This window comes from Strigops habroptila, chromosome 1 (assembly GCF_004027225.2).
Source record: "Strigops habroptila isolate Jane chromosome 1, bStrHab1.2.pri, whole genome shotgun sequence".
Taxonomy (NCBI): Eukaryota; Metazoa; Chordata; class Aves; order Psittaciformes; family Psittacidae; genus Strigops; species Strigops habroptila.
The window spans coordinates 96,021,450-96,038,829 of NC_044277.2; the positions used below are offsets into that span (position 1 = coordinate 96,021,450).

Genomic DNA, 17,380 nt, shown 5'->3' on the forward strand with positions numbered 1-17,380 from the left:
TGGCACGGCTCGGGCGCGGCAGCCGCCCCCCTCCGCCGCTGAGACGACCTCCGCCAACGGCCGGGTGCGCCGGGCTGAGGTGAGCACGGACACACGCCCCGTCCGCCGGCGCGCACGCACGGCCGCCCGCACCTCATCGGCTGCCGAGTCGCTTCTCCGAGGGGGCCTCCCTCACCCGCCCGCTCCCCAGCCCGCCGAGGGCTCCTCGCCGCGCCGCGCTCAACCGGAGCCACACGAACACGCCCGCCCGGCACCGCCGCTCCCCACCTGCTCCGGCCGCCGCCATGCCCCCTCCGCCCACCGCCGCTCCTCGACTGGGGGCGACGGGCCGGCGGCAGCGTCGGGCCCCGGGCGGTCCGTGACGCCACAATGACCAGCCACGCCATCCGCCAATGAGCGACGGGGCCGCCCCGCCGATTCGGCGCGCGCGCGCGGCCCTGCCGGTGACAGCGAGCGGGGGCCGCGGGGCCACACCGGGCACGGTGCCGGCCCCGCCGCCGCTACCCGCGGCATAACTGCTCGGCCGCCGTCACCGCTGCGTCTGCCCCAGGCGCGCACCGGACACGCGAGCTGGCTGCGACAGGCGGCTCACTCCGGGAGGGCGGAGGGCGCACCTGCGGAGCCTCTCCTCCGCACCCTGTTCTTAGACGCTGTCCCAGACCTCGCTCCCCTGCCTCTGGCTCGTTCCTTTTGCTTGAAAGTTGCGGGAAACTCTGCCACGCTTCATGGGAATCACGTTTCAGTGGCTCTCAAAATTGCAGCTGCTCCTTAACGGTGTGCAACACAACCACAATCAGCACGTCTCCCTGACCAGAGAGGGGGGTTATTTCCCTACAATGGTATAGATAAAAGGTGGCAGGGGAAGGGAAAACCTGCATTTTCCACCCAAAGTGATCAGCAAGTCTTTGCTGCTGTTGGCACTGGGCCAGCAGAGAATCCCAGAATGGTTTGGGTTGGAAGGGACCTTAAAGATCATCTATTTCCAACCCGCCTGCCATGGGCAGGGACACCTTCCACTAGACCAGGTTGCTCCAAGGCTTGTCCAACCTGGCCTTGAGCACTGCCAGGGATGGGGCAGCCACAGCTTCTCTGGGCAACCTGTGCCAGGGCCTCACCACCCTCACAGGGAAGAACTTCTTCCTCAGATCTCATCTAAATCCAGCCTCTGTCAGTTTAAAGCCATTCCCCCTTGTCCTGTCCCTACCTGCCCTTGCCAAAAGCCCCTCTCCAGCTTTCTTGTTGGCCCCTTTAGGAACTGGAAGCTGCTCTGAGGTTTCCCCAGAGCCTTCTCCAGGCTGAACAACCCCAATTCTCTCAGCCTGTCCCCACAGGAGAGGTGGACCAGCCCTCGGAGCATCTTCGTGGCCCTCCTTTAGGCTCTGCTTGAGCAGAAGTTCAAGTGCTGCATGGCAGATGCGACAAAGAGGTTGACAGCATGGATGCTGCATCCTCAAAGGGCTGCTTGAGGTGGTGACAAGCTTCAGTGACACTAAAAAGGATGGTTCATCCATTCAACCTTACAAGTGGCTGCACAACAGCCTTCAAATCTTGTTCTTTGGACTCCCCATAACACTTTCATACACATGTTGCCTCCTTCCTTGTATGCGCTCCTGCTGCTCATGCAACAGGTGAGAAACGAGATGGGGTTTCCTGCAATTGAATTATTTTGTGTGGTATATCAGCAACTGTAAATGTTTGTTGTGAGTCTTGAATGGAAAGGAGCGTAATAAAAAATATATATAAATGTTTGTTTCAAGGCTTCCAAAGCCTTTTACTTCCTGCATAGCAGCACCTCACTCAGCTGCAACCATTTCTGCCACCTGGCAAGTTTTTATGGTGTATATGCAGCAGATGAACCTGCACATTACTGCGGAGTGTATTTTTCAAAGACCATTTTTGGGGTACTATCACACAAACATCCAAACCACTCTCCTACAGAGATAAGGCAGCCAGTGATAACATTAGGATTCACCTTTCCTCAAGGAAGTAGCAGCTCCACTTCATTCCACAGACCTGAAAGTTTGTTAAAAATACACAATGGAAGTCTTTAGTTCTGATTTCTGGATGAGGAGCCGGAAGTTCTTGATTTCAGAGCATCTGGCTCATTCAGAGAGAGTATAATAATCAAAGTATGTATTAACTGGATAATTTAAAACATTATTTAATGGCTCATATTCCAGATATCACTTGTGCATTATTATAATCACATAGTTATGTCAACTTCTTTTCCAAACTTTCTTGGGATCCCTTCCCACATCATTTTTCCTTAAGCACAAAGGTCTAAACAAGCCTCAGGCTGAAAAGGAAGCCAACTTTTGTTCATGTAAATACAAATGTTTTGAGAAAACACTAAGAAATCATCTTGAGAAAATAGAGATTTTGAAGTAATGGTTACCTACATAGAAGAAACTGCCCAGGCTGACACCAGTTCTCCAGGTTAGCTTCCAGAATAATTCCAAGATACTTTTAAGTCTATGTGATGACAAATTTCATACAATATTAAGATTCTAAAGTACTCAGCTGGAAACAGACAACTGCCTTAACTTGGGCTGTTCACCCTTACTTGAAACTACAAGGGTAAAAACGCTGAACTACAGCACAGCACGTTACTGTGTGAATATAGTTCAGGTTTGGTCAATGAAAAATGCCCTAGTTGTTTAGGAGTTAATCCATTGATGTAAGATAAACTGACTAGTAATGCCAGACACTGGGTGGGTGAGGAATGACAGGTTGGCTTGAACTCCTCCAGCTGAGCAACTGCACAAAACCTTGTGTCAGCATCAGGGAGGGACCTTTCAGGTCTCAGAATACTCTAAGCAGCCAGGGGCCAATTTCTTTAGCATCGATGCCATCCTAAAGTGCTCGCTGATTTCAGCATAATGTATAACCTGGCACACAGAATATCCAACCATAACAGACCCAGCAAAACTGTAGTAGGAGAGTCCCCTGGAGAGAATTTATCTAAGGTTTGGGCTGTAACGGGTGATTCATCAGAGTCTTGCCTCATCGAGGAAAACTTCTGCAACCTGCAGGTCTGAGTGCAGCCAGATGAGAACGCTCGGCCTTGTGAGGCGTGACATCAAACTAGTTTTCATTGCAGTTAGTAACTGAGAGGGAGCTCAGAAGGACCGCTTCCTTGGTGTAAAATCAGACCCTACCATAGAAACAGTACTGCTTCACTGCCAGACAATACTCCTGTGGTTCTGAGTGAGGAGAAAAAGAACAGGTGCATTTATTTTTCCACATGGACTGGCAAAATTCCCCTTTACAGGAAAAAGACATCTCCGTTTGTATCATGGTGTGCTTTCCTCCAAGCCATAACCACAAGTGGGGCTTGTGATGGCTGCATCCAGCTTACTCTGGACTTTGCAGATGGACAGCAACATGGTAGCCAAGGACTGTCTGGAATGGTGACCGGTGCTCTTGCTGGTATGCAGATAGGGCTATAAGTCAATCATCTTACTTTATAAATAGTGGACAGCCAGGGCCTGTTGAGCTCTCCTGTACGGCAGTGGGCTCCATGCCAGGATCTTGCCTGGAGTAGGGACAAGGTTACTCCTCAAGGTTGAGAGGTTCCTTGGCTCAACAGATTCTTGGTAAGTGATTAACAGCATGCTGAACTTTGAAGTCGTAGCTAAGTAATACAAAGGGTTGATTGCACATATATATCCTTCAGATATAAATCTGAGAGTAAGTCTGGATCTAGCTGCACCTAGACTCCTCTCTGAGGCAGTTTAGAAAGCAAAGGGGTCTTTTCTGAACCTCATGACTCAAAGCAAGGGCCTCCCTGACAGTTTTGTATGACCCTGTCCTCTATGCACTAAATAATCAAGTGTACCTTGCCATCGAATCTTGTAAAACCACATTCACCATTAAACTTTGTTAACTCACTGTTTTATATCAATAAATTATATTGATGCTTCTCTCTTATGAGTGAAGTGCATGACTTCATTCATGACAATTTGGTAGAACTGAATTACCTGTTCAGAAAACAGAAGCAGACAGTATGTTTCACACCTGGTCTTTGAAGACTAATATTAATCTTTTTATGACAACTGCTGTAAGAGAACTGAAATTGAGTATGTGAGCAGCTCTAGTCACTTACTTATGAACTAGGTCCCAGCAGTTAATATTTTGGTGACAGCCTAGTCCCTAAACCTCCAAGAACTTTGATTTATTCCAGATTAAGAAATCTGGTAAAATTAATCCTGTTAAGAAATGTTCCTATGGTATCTTTGTATACAGTTCAAGCAAGCTGAAAGTGGTGAACGGACATGGCATGTTTTCAAAGGGATTTTAATATTGGTGTATATGTATATGTCAATATATATATATAAGGTTTTGTTTTGCAGCTAGGTCCACTGAATTAGAAGAATAAGCAGAGGCTTGTTTCTACAATTGGCTCCATGTAGCCATATTCCTAGCAGAAGAACACTAAGTCAAACAGGACACAGGAATCCACCACCCAGGTTTCAAGACTGAAGCCTTAGCTGCCTCTTTGCAGTTTTTTTGCAGCAGGAAGAGGGCTGTTGGTGCTTCACTTGTAGCAAAAATAGCAGATTGCTGAAAGTCTTCTAACCAGTCTGTTGTCCTGTCAATTGATTTTGAAAGATGAGATTAAAATTACTTTATATTCTACATATGAGAAATGCTGTTCCACTGAAGCAAGCATAGGGAGAAATCCCTGCAAGATGTAGGCTAAAGACACTGCAGATAACCTCTAAGTCACTCCTTGAACACATTGTATCATAAATGTCATCATAAGGATTATGTGAATTCCTAAGTAGCCAAATTCCCTTCAATTATCACATTACATCTCACTCTACAACTATAGTCCTAGTGAAACTAAAAAGAAGTATTTACTGTACTATACATAGAACAAGTAAATGGGTCTTAAATACCTTGAAATTGGCTATTCCTACCAAGATGTGTTATCACTAAATCGTCTGTCCTCTCCACTTTTGATTTTCTAAAGCAACCCCAGTGCAACTGGTGGCAGAAGCTACCTCCTGTCCCCTTTGAACACTGGTGAGCCCCTGTCTCTGCAACTAATGGACAAAATCAAGCTCGCGTTAGCAGGAGATACTGTTTTATTGCACATAGTTGATTCTATGATTCTGTGATCTTCACCACTTTATCCTTCAGCACTGGTCTTCATCAACAGAGCAGTGAGTATAAGCATGGGTGGAGCACGCAAAGGAACTTCCTCTCCACTTCCAAAGGGGACCTCTGACAAACGTGCCCAGCCTCCAAGCTTACCTCTATGCAGCAGTGGCATGCTCTGCACTGGGGAGCGGGAATCAGGACCACGCAGGCTGAGCTGCTTAGACTGCTCCCTGTACTTAGGCTGCTACCATCTCCACAGATAAATGAAGAAAAAGCCCTAAATGAAATATGACAGTGAAGCACAAATCAGCCTGAGAGCTGGCAGAGATACATGAACCCTTCTTCATTACAGCTTTGAAACAACAAGCAAGGTTCAGGTGAGTGGAAAAATAAACAAACAGTGACATATCACACAAGACAAGAAGTTGAACTGGAAATGCTTAACCCACACCCTGTTCTTCTGTGTCAAACAGGTCCAGCTGACTACAGCCATTTACTCCCCACGTGCTCTTCATATGCCATATCCCATGGCCACAGAGTCACCTCAACCAGCTGGTTGCAGCAGAGGAGCCTGCAGGCAGCTCCCACTCAGCACCAGCTACCTGCACATCCCTGCCCATGTCTAACAGTGCAGCCAGAAGTTCTCATGTTAACCTTTAGGAGTTGTTTTCTCATAAGAAAATATATATTAGTTTGAAGGACCAGAAATGAGGAACATCTCCATAGATGGGATCTGCATTGCATGCAATGGGAAAATCCATTCAGGCTCCATCCAGTGCTGAACAGATGCAGGGTGCCCAGCATCGTGACATAAGGTTTACTCACTGTCTATATTCTTTTTATTTTGTTCTATTAAAAAGGCTATTAAGCATACAGAAAGAGCCCTGCACCATAGAATCATAGAACAGCTAGGGTTGGAAAGGACCTTAAGATCATCTAGTTCGAACCCCTCTGCCATGGGCAGGGATGCCTCACACTAGACTATGTTGCTCAAGGCTCTGTCCAACCATCTTCCTCTCCCGCACTTCGCGCCTCCCTGGGTCAGCATACTTACTAATTATAGGATCACTGCATTCAGCAAGAAGCTGCTGATACTGGGGAATGAGATGAAAATGAGGGAGTGTGTTGGGCTGACCCCAAACAACATCGAAGCCCCCACCTAGTCACTCACTCACATCCCCCCCAAGCAGTATCGAAGGAGAGAATCAGGAGGGTGAAACTGAGGAAAAAACCCCAAACTCTTGGTTTGAGATAAAGTCTGGTTAATAATTGAAGAAAAAACAACACGAGTGAGGCAAAGGCAATCGCTCACCACCTCCTACCAGCAGACCAATGTAGAGCCAATCTCCAAGCAACAGCTATTTTGGAAGAAACTACACCACTCTGCAGCCCATTTTTATTGCTGAGTGTGATGCTACATGGTCTAGCATGTCCCCTTGGTCACTCGGAGTCAGCTGTCCTGGCTGTTTCCTCTCTCACCCTCTTGCCCACCCCTAGCCTATTTGCTTCTCTATTTTGAGAAACAGAGGTGGCCTTGATGCTGTGCAAACACCATTCAGTGATACCTCAAACAGTGGTGTGCTATCATATCGCAAATCAAACACAGCACCATACACGCTGCTATGGAGAGAGTTAACTCCATCCCAGCCAGACCCAGCACAGGGAGGGGAAATGTTAATTTAGAAAATCTTTAAACTGGCTTTATCTCTGAAGAACAGGTGAGGGTGCAAGTGCAGTGTCTTAAGTCTCAACAGGACTATCACTAGCCTTCCCCGACCCATTTTCTCTCCCTCTTGATGAAGCTGTGGAGTGGCTTGGAAGCACAGAGAGAAAATAAAAATTACAAAGAAACTATAGCTTCAGCATGATTCAAAATACCACCATGTGATCTGAGGTCAGCAGCATTACAGCACCCAAACTATTTGTATTTTCTCTGTTCCAGGATAAGGACAAAGTTTGTCAGGTGGCATTTACACACTGGTTTGCTTCTGTTAAGCTCAGCATCTGTGGTACTCATAAGAACTTCTTCTACACATCAGAACAGAACAAAACAAATTTACGCTGCCCTTACCAGGAGCCAAGGGGGAGGGAAGGGGAAACAAAACCCAACTTTATTGCGTGAGGAACACTCGAGTCCAAGATAGCAATCTAGATGAGACAGACACAAACATTGCAGTCTGATTTTTCTGAAATGCCAGGGAGCTGCAGTTACAGGTCCTTTTTGACTAATACAACATTGATCCCAGAGAGAAGCTGAACGACTTCACGTGTCCTCTGAGCCACTCCAGCGAGCACCAAAAGTGCTTTGAACACATGCCCTTCTGATCTGGAGTCAGACCACGAGGCCATGCCACTGCACCCTTCCCCTTGCTATGGAGGCCCAAATCTCCAGTGCTCTTCTGCCTCAGTGACACTTGTGCCAGCCTATGCTGGCGGCATCCCTTGGCCCTCCGGTCCTTGTCATTTCAGATGCCTTTTGCCAGGCACACTCGGAATATGCACCCACAAGACTCCTGCTGGCAAACACCACGTTAAGCACTAAACAGAGTAAGGGTGGGAGGGCCTCCTACAGCAGCCAAGCTGCATAGAATACCTGTCATACTCTTAGCACCCACCCTCTGCCACAAATGTCTTGCAGAAGAAAGCAAGTGAAGCAGGCAGGCCACTGTCAGCAAAGGTTTTGGTCTTAAAAGCATATTTGCAAAGGATCTCTGTTTCAGACAAAAAAGCACAAGTTTTTCTCCTGACAAAAATAGCCAAAGAATCAGATTTCCACATCCTTGGGGTTTTGTATTACTGCCATTGCTCACTGATTAAAACTTTGCTTTTAGAGTATATATTGTTTATCCTACACCTGATGTTCCCGAGTGTTGTTCCACGTATTTGCCAAAATCCACCCATGTTTTCTGCAACCATAGTAAGTGGTTTCCACTAATTCAAAGTGAATTTAAAATGTACCAGGAAAATCCTCCAGTTGTCTTCTCTGGGATAAATTATCTCTGAAGCTGTAAGGAAGCGTGAACATAGTTGCAGTTTGCTCATAGGAAACTTTAAGCCACGGTTCTTTCTGGAAAAACAAAATGTGCATCTTCAAAGGAAGAACTCCTTTGCCCAGCTTCCAGCCTCTTCAGCACAGGCTCTTTTACCAAATTTTGTAGAAAAACACTCTCTCTATCACACACACTGCCACATGCTGCATTTAATCTCTCTGTACAAAACACATTCTGCTCTGGACCATGAGGCACCTGGAAGAGAGCAACACAAAGGTGTGGGATCTGAACACATGGGGCTGGATCACTGCCCTTGTGCTGCTGCATCTTGCCCTCACAGTGGAAGCAGCCAGGGCCCTGCCTGTTACACACTGTTTTCTTCAAGAAAGCTCCACTGTGCACATCTGGCACCCAGCGTAAAGAGCGAGACTGCAGGGCGATTTGAACACAGCCTCCAGACCCAGTGTCAGGCATGCCACCACTGAGCTATGAGGCCGGAGAAACAGACCCTGCTCCCTTTCCCACTGGGGACAAACACCTCCAGCTGCCTCCTGTAGCCCTTCAGGAGGGGTACTCATCCACCTGCATTGTCCAAAGGCAGTAAGGAGCAATGCTGGCGGAGAAAGCAACATTGGAAGTAGCATCTCTTACCAGCCATGCCTGGGAAACATAGCTAGAGATTTCTGGATTGCCATATTCAGTCAACGGCAGCTAGACAGGTGATTTCACACAGCCACAATTTACACACAACTCTTCGCAGAGCGAAAGGCTGCCACCACACTAGCCTCTCTAGTCAAAGCCGTTCTGCTGCTCCTACATTTTATGCCCAGTGCAGAACACTTAAGGGAAAACTATACGCTGTGTTCTGTTACAGGTACTTAGTGATACATGATACCTGTAGTACACCAAAGGAGCTTCTGATAAAGAATACCCTTAACCCTGTCAGTTTTATTTCTGGAAAAACTTGCAGAAAGAGGCTGACCAAACAAGTTTCACAATAAGGGAATTTGTGAGCAGCAGTCCCAGAAAGCAGCATGTTCAGTGAAGGCAGAACACCTTGATCAGGGATCAGGTTTCCCGACCACTGGAATTACCCCTTTCTCTTCAAAGATACAGAGCCTGAAATTTGAACCATGCACAAACACTCAAGCTTTTAATATTCACCTCAAATGACTTGTCTTTCAAAGAAGCACTAGGGTGTTCAGGCACCATTGACCCGAATGCCCTTTCCCCATGCCTGAAGCATTTGCATTCCTCTCACCACATCTTTCTACCCTCTTAAGTAACAGCAACTTGTTACTTCTACTGATGTTACCAGATGAAAGAAAAGTGATGTCTTCACCAGTAAGTATTCCAGTGGAACAAGCTTTCAGTGAACTACACTATGCTGAGTCAAGAGAAACAGGTAAATGTTCATAGTTTGCTTGCAAGAACCATCAGCACCATTTAGGATTTCAGCATATAAAAGCTGATGACCTGGCAAAGCCAGATGCTTTTTCTGCACATTGTGTCCCTCTGAACAATGATTGCAAAGTGACACAAGAGAAGCTTCCTAAGAGAGAGGGAAAGACCAAGCACAGTGTGACTCAAAGACCCAACCCTACAATTTGGTAGCAGAAATACCATGGCTCTGGTGCAAGAATGAGCTTGTACCTAGCCCTTTTTTAATTCAGAGAAACCTTCTACAGTTGACATAGCCCAGGAATACTTGCATTCTTGTCTCCTTCCATGACTAAATTTCCTGTTTTCTTTCTTGCCACACATGTAACATTAGGGTTTTTTTCCCCGAGACGCCCTCTCCCTGTCCTCACCTCCATTCCAAAGCAGCCCAGAGCTTGGAGTACATGACAAAAGGATTCCTGACCCCTGGTATATAAAATCTTACTTGTCAGCAAAGAGGAGAGGGAAGAGACTTTATGTAATATCCAAACAGTAAGAGCAATGCATTTCTACAAACCAACTCTTTTATCACTCCACGCTGCAGGCTTTTACAGCATGGCATTGGATAGTAGTGTCATTGAACTTGGAGCTTAGGACTATAAATGTTTAAACATACTTTTATTTCCTGTCCTCCTTCCAGCATTGGAGGGACTGGAATTTCCCTAGGAAAGACCAAGAGAAACATGCTTTGGGTATCATTTCAGCATAAAAGCACAATGTGAAGAGTTTACAGCACAGTCCCATGGTTCAGGAATAGGATGGAAGCAGATGGCTCCCCAGCCTCTAGGTCACCCTATTTTTTGTTTTTATTTAATGTGCTTTATACCAAGAGAACAAATTTAAACTGAAAGTTTCTAAAGTCTTTTCAGTTTCTTTTTACTTAAAGAAACTAGCATAGGGCATATTTTGGCATGGAAAATTGATTTATATTGTCAAATCTTTGCTTTTGTTCCTCAAGACCTGTTTTTGTGTTAATTGCCAACATGAACTTCTTGGTACCTTTTCAGTAAACAAAGTATTCTTTACTTTTTGCAGTAAATACTCCTATGAGCACCAGTAAGGCTGGTTGTTTACTGGTTCTCAGGTAAACCTCTGCTTTTGAAACAACAACAACTACAAAAGATTTCTTGGTTGGCTTTCGTTAGTGCATGGATGCATGCCTAACATGGATTACTGCTTTTAAACTGCTTTTAAAATATGGCTCATCTTCCCAGATTTCAGACCCTGGAAATGCATCTAACAGCTCAACTCTGAAAAACAGAGCCCTCTGAGGAGGGGGAAAATAAGATGACAGCAGGGCAAAGCCAAGAGCACCAGTTCTATTTTAAATAAATTAATTGTTAAGCAAAGTCTTTTTGGTCTCCTCTATTCTTACATTTTCTGAACTTTGGAACTTTTCCATGACAATTTTTTGGTTTACAGAGACTTCATCTTTATTCCGTAAACCCAGCTGTGGACTATTTGCCTAATGCTGCTCAAGATTTGAACTAGGAGGGCCATTCAAATTAGCTGTGGAGTCCACAAAGTAAAAGAACCAGACGTTTGGAGAAGGAAATGCATGGTGAAATATTGCTTTCAGTCTCCTTCACTCTTTTAATTATCTTTCTTCCATTGCTGGGCTAGCTGGATACCATGTTATTCTGCTCCGACCCCCCTGACCTGCCTCGCAAACAAGAGGAGCTATTTACAAAAAGCCTTTAGCAAGTCATGCTTGTTTTCAGTTGAACTCTAACCTAGGAACTGATAAAATGTGGCACTACAAAGATTTAGTGCAATTCTTGCAAACTCATTGGCTGTATAATGCTTGCTCCTCCACATTTTCAGCTGTTTCTTCACCACTGCAAGCTCTTCAGTGCAAATAGGGCTCTATGACTTTGTTCAGGGTATCTGGGCACAAGCAGACAGAGCCATTTTGACTGCCTCCTGTGGAAAATAGTGCTGCCTAAGAGGGAAACTTATGCAGCTATTCTGACAGGAGTGAAAACCAGGAAGACTATGGCTGTTATCAGGAGTAAAAATACAAAAATAGTACAACTCTACTATCTAGCCCTAAGGGAAAGGAGATTTATTAGCAATGAATAAACAGGTAAGAAGCAACAATTGTTTCTTCTTATTTATGCAGCAGAACAAAAAAAGCTATGTGGCTGCAGGTAGTGGCTACATACTAATGCCAGACATATCTATATGTGTATTATTGTTCAAATTGTTTTAACTAGAAGCTTTCCAGAGCAGTAACACTGATAGAGCACTCAAGCTGTGCAAAACTTGAGTTTTCTTTCTACAATAAGAAAGACAAAGAGGAAAATCTGGAAGACTGGGAAGATAAGGATGTAGAAAGGAGAAGCCAGGCAGCAATGCAGAGGTTGGCTTTGATGCCAGAATCTCACCATAGAAATTAAATGCCTTCCCAAATAAGGTAGGGAAGGTCCAGAAGGAAGACGTTTAAGTTTTTCAAGAAGGATTATAAGTGGTAGGCTTATAGGAGATAATCTTTCCAGTATTCGAAGGTCACTTCTAACTCAGGACAAACACTTTTTTGTGGATAAAAGCATGGCTATATGTTTGGTGTATCTCTAAACTAATAGGCTAAGGAAAGCTATTGCCCAACAGCAATACCCTCCTGACCATATAGGCCCAGTAAATTGAAAACCTCTTCATTTTACATCAGGCAGCAGTTGCAGCACTTGCCACATCTGTGTACACAAGAAGACACCTCTGCAATAGATGCACCAGGAGCTTTATATGCCGTGAAGTTGAAAAGCAGAGGGATGACCTACGTGCAAGCACGACTGCAAAAGGCACTGCCCAATTTGTGCTGATGCCTTCGGTCTTGTCTCTTCAGACATTCTCGTGCAAGGAACTTTCAACAAGCACGATATTTTTACCACTCTGTATTGCAAAACTAATTACATGTGAAAAAGGAAACAAATCTTAAAACAAAACCAAAACACCAAACTTAAACTTTGCTGGTAGACAAGCATTTTTCTTCATTTAATGTCACTTCTGTCCCATGAAATTGTAAGACCTCAAAAGATCAAACTTCAACATCCTTATCTAGTTATTATCCTGCAAAACCACGATTTCTTTGGGAAATAAAGGAATGAGGCTTACTGATTCATCCTCTTCTCCCCCGCCCCGTTGCTGCCTCTCCTGCCGGCGGCTCCGGGCGGGGCACTCACCTGCCCGCCCCGCCGCGGACAGGGAGGCGGGCGGCGGGTCGCGGCTTGGAGCCAGAGCCGATGGCGGCCGCCGACCCGCCGGGCGCCGGGGACCTCTCGGAGCTGGTGAGCCCGGCGGCGCGGAGCGGGGGCCGGGTCTGGGACGCCCTTTGGTGCGGGGCTCCGCCTGGGTGGGCGTCTGCCCGGCACCGGGGCCGCTTCGCCGGCGAGTATCCCCGTACGGGCGAGCGGAGAAGGGCAGGAAGCCGGCGGAGAGGGGTGGGAGGACGCGCGTCTTGGGGCAGCCGCCCCGGGGCCCCTGCTTTCTGTTTTCTCTGTGTTTTTCACCCGCAGGCGGAAAACCTGCTGTATCAGCTGCAGGAGAATTTCCAAGCTCTGACTGAAAAGATAACGCTGAGAAATATCCTCTTTCGGGCCGGGTTACTTAGCCCCGCGGGATGGGTTTCACGCTCCTACGGCTGCGGTTTCCCTCCTAGACCGGGCCTCGTTCCCCCCCTGCACGCTGATGTGAAGAGGAGCCTTGCCTTTTAACGTCTGGGCGTTCCTAGCCATCAAATTAACATGTAATGATTGATGTTGCTAAACACTATGATGTAAAGGCAGCCGAATTGCCCCCAAAGCCCGTTTATTTTTTCCCTTTACTCTCAGTAAACCCTAAAAAAGGCTTTAATAAAAGTAAGGACCTCTTGAGCACAGGAAGGTCAGCCCTCAAAAAGAGAAAATCACTCCTGAAGGGGCTCTGAGGTTGCTCATTGATGCACTTGCAGAAACCACCTTTGCTTTCTGAAATGGAGAATTTATTACATTTTACATTTTTCCTGAAACTCAACCTTTCAGGAACTGGCTGTTTTAGTGCAAGAAAATAATTATGTTTTATATGATCAGAGTATTTAGTGGAAGGTGGTTGGAACTGGATGTTCTTTTAGGCCCTTTCCAACCCAAAACATTCTCTGATTTATGAATATGAGCATAATGTTTTATGTAATCAGAATATGAGCAGCACTCGTATTCTGATTGTGTAGGTTGGCTGTATGGAGTCACCTAAAACAGTTCCTCATAAAGAAAGCAATCTCTTACACAAAAAAATACTCGGTTCGCTCATGGGCCTACAGGAAGGCATTTGAAAATACTTAGAACCTGGATGCTTCTCTCTTATCTGTTGCAAGAGGAAGTGGGCATAAAATCTTGCGCATGCTTCCTCTTGCATTAAACGGAAGAGGCTGAGATAATCTGGGAGAAAGCTGCTTGTTTTTCTCACGGAAGAAAACCAAAAACTTACTCTAGATTTATAAATATCTTTAACATTTTACTGGAAGAAATGGGCGAGCGCATTGATGACCTTGAGAAGCATGTTGCTGACCTGATGACAGAGGCTGGGATAGAAAACACCGATGAAGAGGTCACAGTAATGAAACTTATTTTTTACTGTGTTTTATGTATTTCCACTTATTTTTTTGCTTTGAACTATGGGCAGCACCTAGCATGAAAATACTGTTTAATATATTAATCATACCTTGTATTTATTTGGATTTTAAAGTATACTGCAATTAAAAAAAGAAAAAAACCAAACCAACCCCAAAATTATAACTACCTTGGATTTCTTCTTGCCAAGAACAAAGAATGCTACCAGTTTTTCAAAAGCAAAACTAGCTTGCTGCATTTGTTCCAGCTGAGTGCCATATACATGGGGTAGTACATACTAATCCCAAACATAAAAACTGAGGCTGTACTTATTTGGACTAAAATGCATGTGGCTTAAAGCACTCCAGCCCACTGTTACTGTCTCTAAAGTATGCTAACCTAGCTGGCTGAGGATTCTCACTGGTATAAATTTACGTACCTCTGCTTTTAAACCTGCTTCAGCTTCCCACCATGGTTCAGAGCGCACCACTTTAATACATTCACCCCAAACACAGCAGTAGTTTGTCCTTGCAGCAGTAAGATGGGGGGTGGCAGAAGCAAGGATAACTTCAGTGGTATTGTCAGATAGTCTGTAATATAAGATCATGCTGCAGTTCAGGATTGTGTGCTGGATTTTATATCACTGCCTGTTGCAAATACCACCCGCACTCACTCCCTGATGGTTGCCTTGGTGTGCTTAGTATTTACAAGACAGTATTGCTTCCATGTTCTGTGGGTGCCAGTGAGGTTGTCTTCCTGTTGCTGCATGCTTTCCTGATTCAAACTGACACATCAGCTACTTTTTGTCATTTAGAGACTGCTTACCCAGTCAAAGACAGGAATGTAAATTTACTAAAATAATTTAAGTATATATTTGTTCCGATGGCTTTTATTTTTTGTGTTATGAAATAATTTTCAGAAATACAGAAAGCCAATCCATGAAGATGTATTTAACTGTACAGAGATCTTCCTATTTTTATGCTGAATCACATTCATGAATAATTAAATCACTAACCTACTTACTGTTTCTTTGCAGCAATGAAATGAGGATGTGATTAAGAAAGACAAAGGGAGAACAGCACTGCTCTGGACCAGGGAGTTCACAATGAGTGTCACTCGTCATGAAAAGTGTTAATGAAAACAAACATGCTTGCATCATGTCACGATAGTCATCTCTTAAAAAAAACCAAAACAAACTCAAAAAAAACCAAAACAAACAAAAAACCCGACCAAAAACCAAAACAAAAAAAAACCAAACCAAAAAAACCCCCAAACCCTACTGTCCTGTAGGAAGCTGGGTTTATTCATCTAAATGGGATGCTGTATTTCCTGTAATAAAGAACAATTAGTTTCAGGGAAGGATAGAAAGCTATATCCTACACAGTGAACTTATCCAGTCACTGGCTTTTCCAATGTTTGAAAATGTATTTAACATATTTCAATAATATTAAAATTTTCCTATTTCTTTGTTGCCTTTGTAAGTGTTCTCAGAATAACAAGATCTTTCTATGACAAAACTTTTCCTTTTGCTTGTGCCATTTTGATGCTGCTTTAAACGTTTTACACTACAAAATGTACTTTATTTGATGTTAATACAAAGGTGTCTTTGCAAAACTTCATAGGTCCAATGCATATAACCTGTTCTGCACTAAAAGAAATGGCAGTATTTGCACAGATTAGTTGTACAGTTGTTTTCACAAGCTCACCCAAAGCTGTGCATACCTCTGCAGATAACATCATCCAGGTATGCATATTGTGCCAATTTCATTTCTTTAACATTAGACATTTTGATGAAAAGCCTATTTTAAAGGCTTTGACATAGATAAGGAATTCTAGTTACCAAACGCATCCTGAACAAGACATGGTAGAATCAAAGGAAACAGGAAATCTGCACTAACTTTAAGGTTTTTGTACACCAAACCATTGGCACTTTTTTCAGGAAAGATTTTGTTTGAAACTTAATGGGAACCTCTTACAACAAATGTAGAAATTGAAGAAAATAGAATAAAACAATTGAAGAAATTAGAATAGAAATTGAAGAAAATAGAAATACATTACCTCAAGAAATAAAGGATATTTTTTAAAACTTCAGCAGGTGTTACTATTTAGCAATGTCAAACTGGGGAGGAGGAGGGGAAGGATGAAATTCTCAAGGACAAGCTGAAGGAATGGGCTAACAGGAACCTCATGAAGTTCAAAGGCAAGTGCCAAGCCTCGCCTGCGGGACAGGGTAAGCTTATGCTGCAGGGTAGTTGTGAGAGGCTGGCAGGCATGCAGCAGCAAAGGAGTCTGGCAGAGAAGTTGAACATGAGTCAGCAGAGCGCCCTGGGCTGCAGCCACATGCTGGTCAGCATCAGTGCAAGTACAGCCAGCAGGTCATTCCCCTCTGTTCAACTCCTGTGAGACCATACCCAGAACACTGTGTTAGTCTGGAGGCTCCCCAGTTCAAGAAATATATTGTTATGGGGGAATTGAAACAGAGAGCCACAAAAATACAGTGAAGTATAAAGCATACAAGGCTTTGAGAGAATGCCAGTAGTTCAGCCTTACAAAAAAAGACTCTGGCTTCTTGCTGGCAACAACTACCCTATGGTAAAGCACAGGGAACAGTTAAGACTCCTGTTTGAGGTGTTCTACATAAGAGAGTTATAGCCATAAGCTGGAACACAGAAAATTCCAGCTAGATGCAAGGGACGCTTTTTTTCAAGCATGAAGGTGCTCCAGCAGCACTGGAAACAGTCCTGGGCAACCTGATCAAGTGGGATTTACTTTGGGAGGCCCTTTTGGGCCTTTACTTCTGGATGGCCCTTTCCAACATAAATGATTCCATAATTAATAACAACTGTAAACCAGATTAATTTAAGCAGAAATTGGGAACCTGTGTTTTACCTCCTCAACTTACTCTAAATCCTCTAAAAAATGCACTTTACAGTAAAAAAAAGCATGTTCAACTTTGTCTTGTGACCTGGACTTTTGGTCCAGTTTCTATCTCCTTTCTGCATAGTCTGGCTTGTTTTTTCTTCATCCCATAAATATGCATGATACAGTTAGAAAAACAAAACCACCCAAACACCACTGGCTCCATTACCACAAAAACTAAAGTGGTCAGAAATGAAAATTTCAAAAGCCATGCCACACTGTAATCAAATCCAAGTCTCATGAGTATATATGCATTTTAATATACCATCAGTCAAACTGGAGGTCAAATAAGAGAAAGCACAGTTCTCCCTTCTTCAACTGTTGCCTATGCAGCCAGTTCCAGAA

The 17,380-nt window shown here is 44.5% G+C and overlaps 2 protein-coding genes across 5 annotated transcripts in view; one reads left to right on the forward strand and one right to left on the reverse strand.

Moving 5' to 3' along the window:
• The window catches only part of SLC66A2 (solute carrier family 66 member 2), a 60,782-nt gene extending 60,397 nt beyond the window's left edge, over positions 1–385 (reverse strand). The window contains exon 1 of one of the 2 annotated variants that reach the window (XM_030497632.1): positions 268–385. The gene's annotated coding sequence lies outside the window, so the exon portion shown is untranslated. The remainder of the gene's footprint in view (positions 1–267) is intronic. The other variant, XM_030497641.1, reaches the window with a different exon arrangement.
• A 12,312-nt stretch (positions 386–12,697) lies between these two features.
• HSBP1L1 (heat shock factor binding protein 1 like 1) lies at positions 12,698–15,581 on the forward strand. Of its 3 annotated transcripts, none has more exons than XM_030484548.1 (4): positions 12,708–12,820; positions 13,049–13,115; positions 14,026–14,120; positions 15,153–15,581. In XM_030484548.1, the coding sequence occupies exons 1-4, from the start codon at positions 12,776–12,778 to the stop codon at positions 15,156–15,158; spliced, it is 213 nt and encodes a 70-aa protein (XP_030340408.1). In that variant the 5' UTR covers positions 12,708–12,775; the 3' UTR covers positions 15,159–15,581. The 3 variants fall into 3 exon arrangements, with proteins under 3 accessions (XP_030340398.1, XP_030340408.1, XP_030340417.1); XM_030484557.1 differs by having other exon boundaries at positions 12,709–12,820; positions 14,026–14,114; XM_030484538.1 differs by lacking the exons at positions 14,026–14,120; positions 15,153–15,581 and having other exon boundaries at positions 12,698–12,820; positions 13,049–13,551.
• The last annotated feature ends 1,799 nt before the right edge of the window (positions 15,582–17,380 follow it).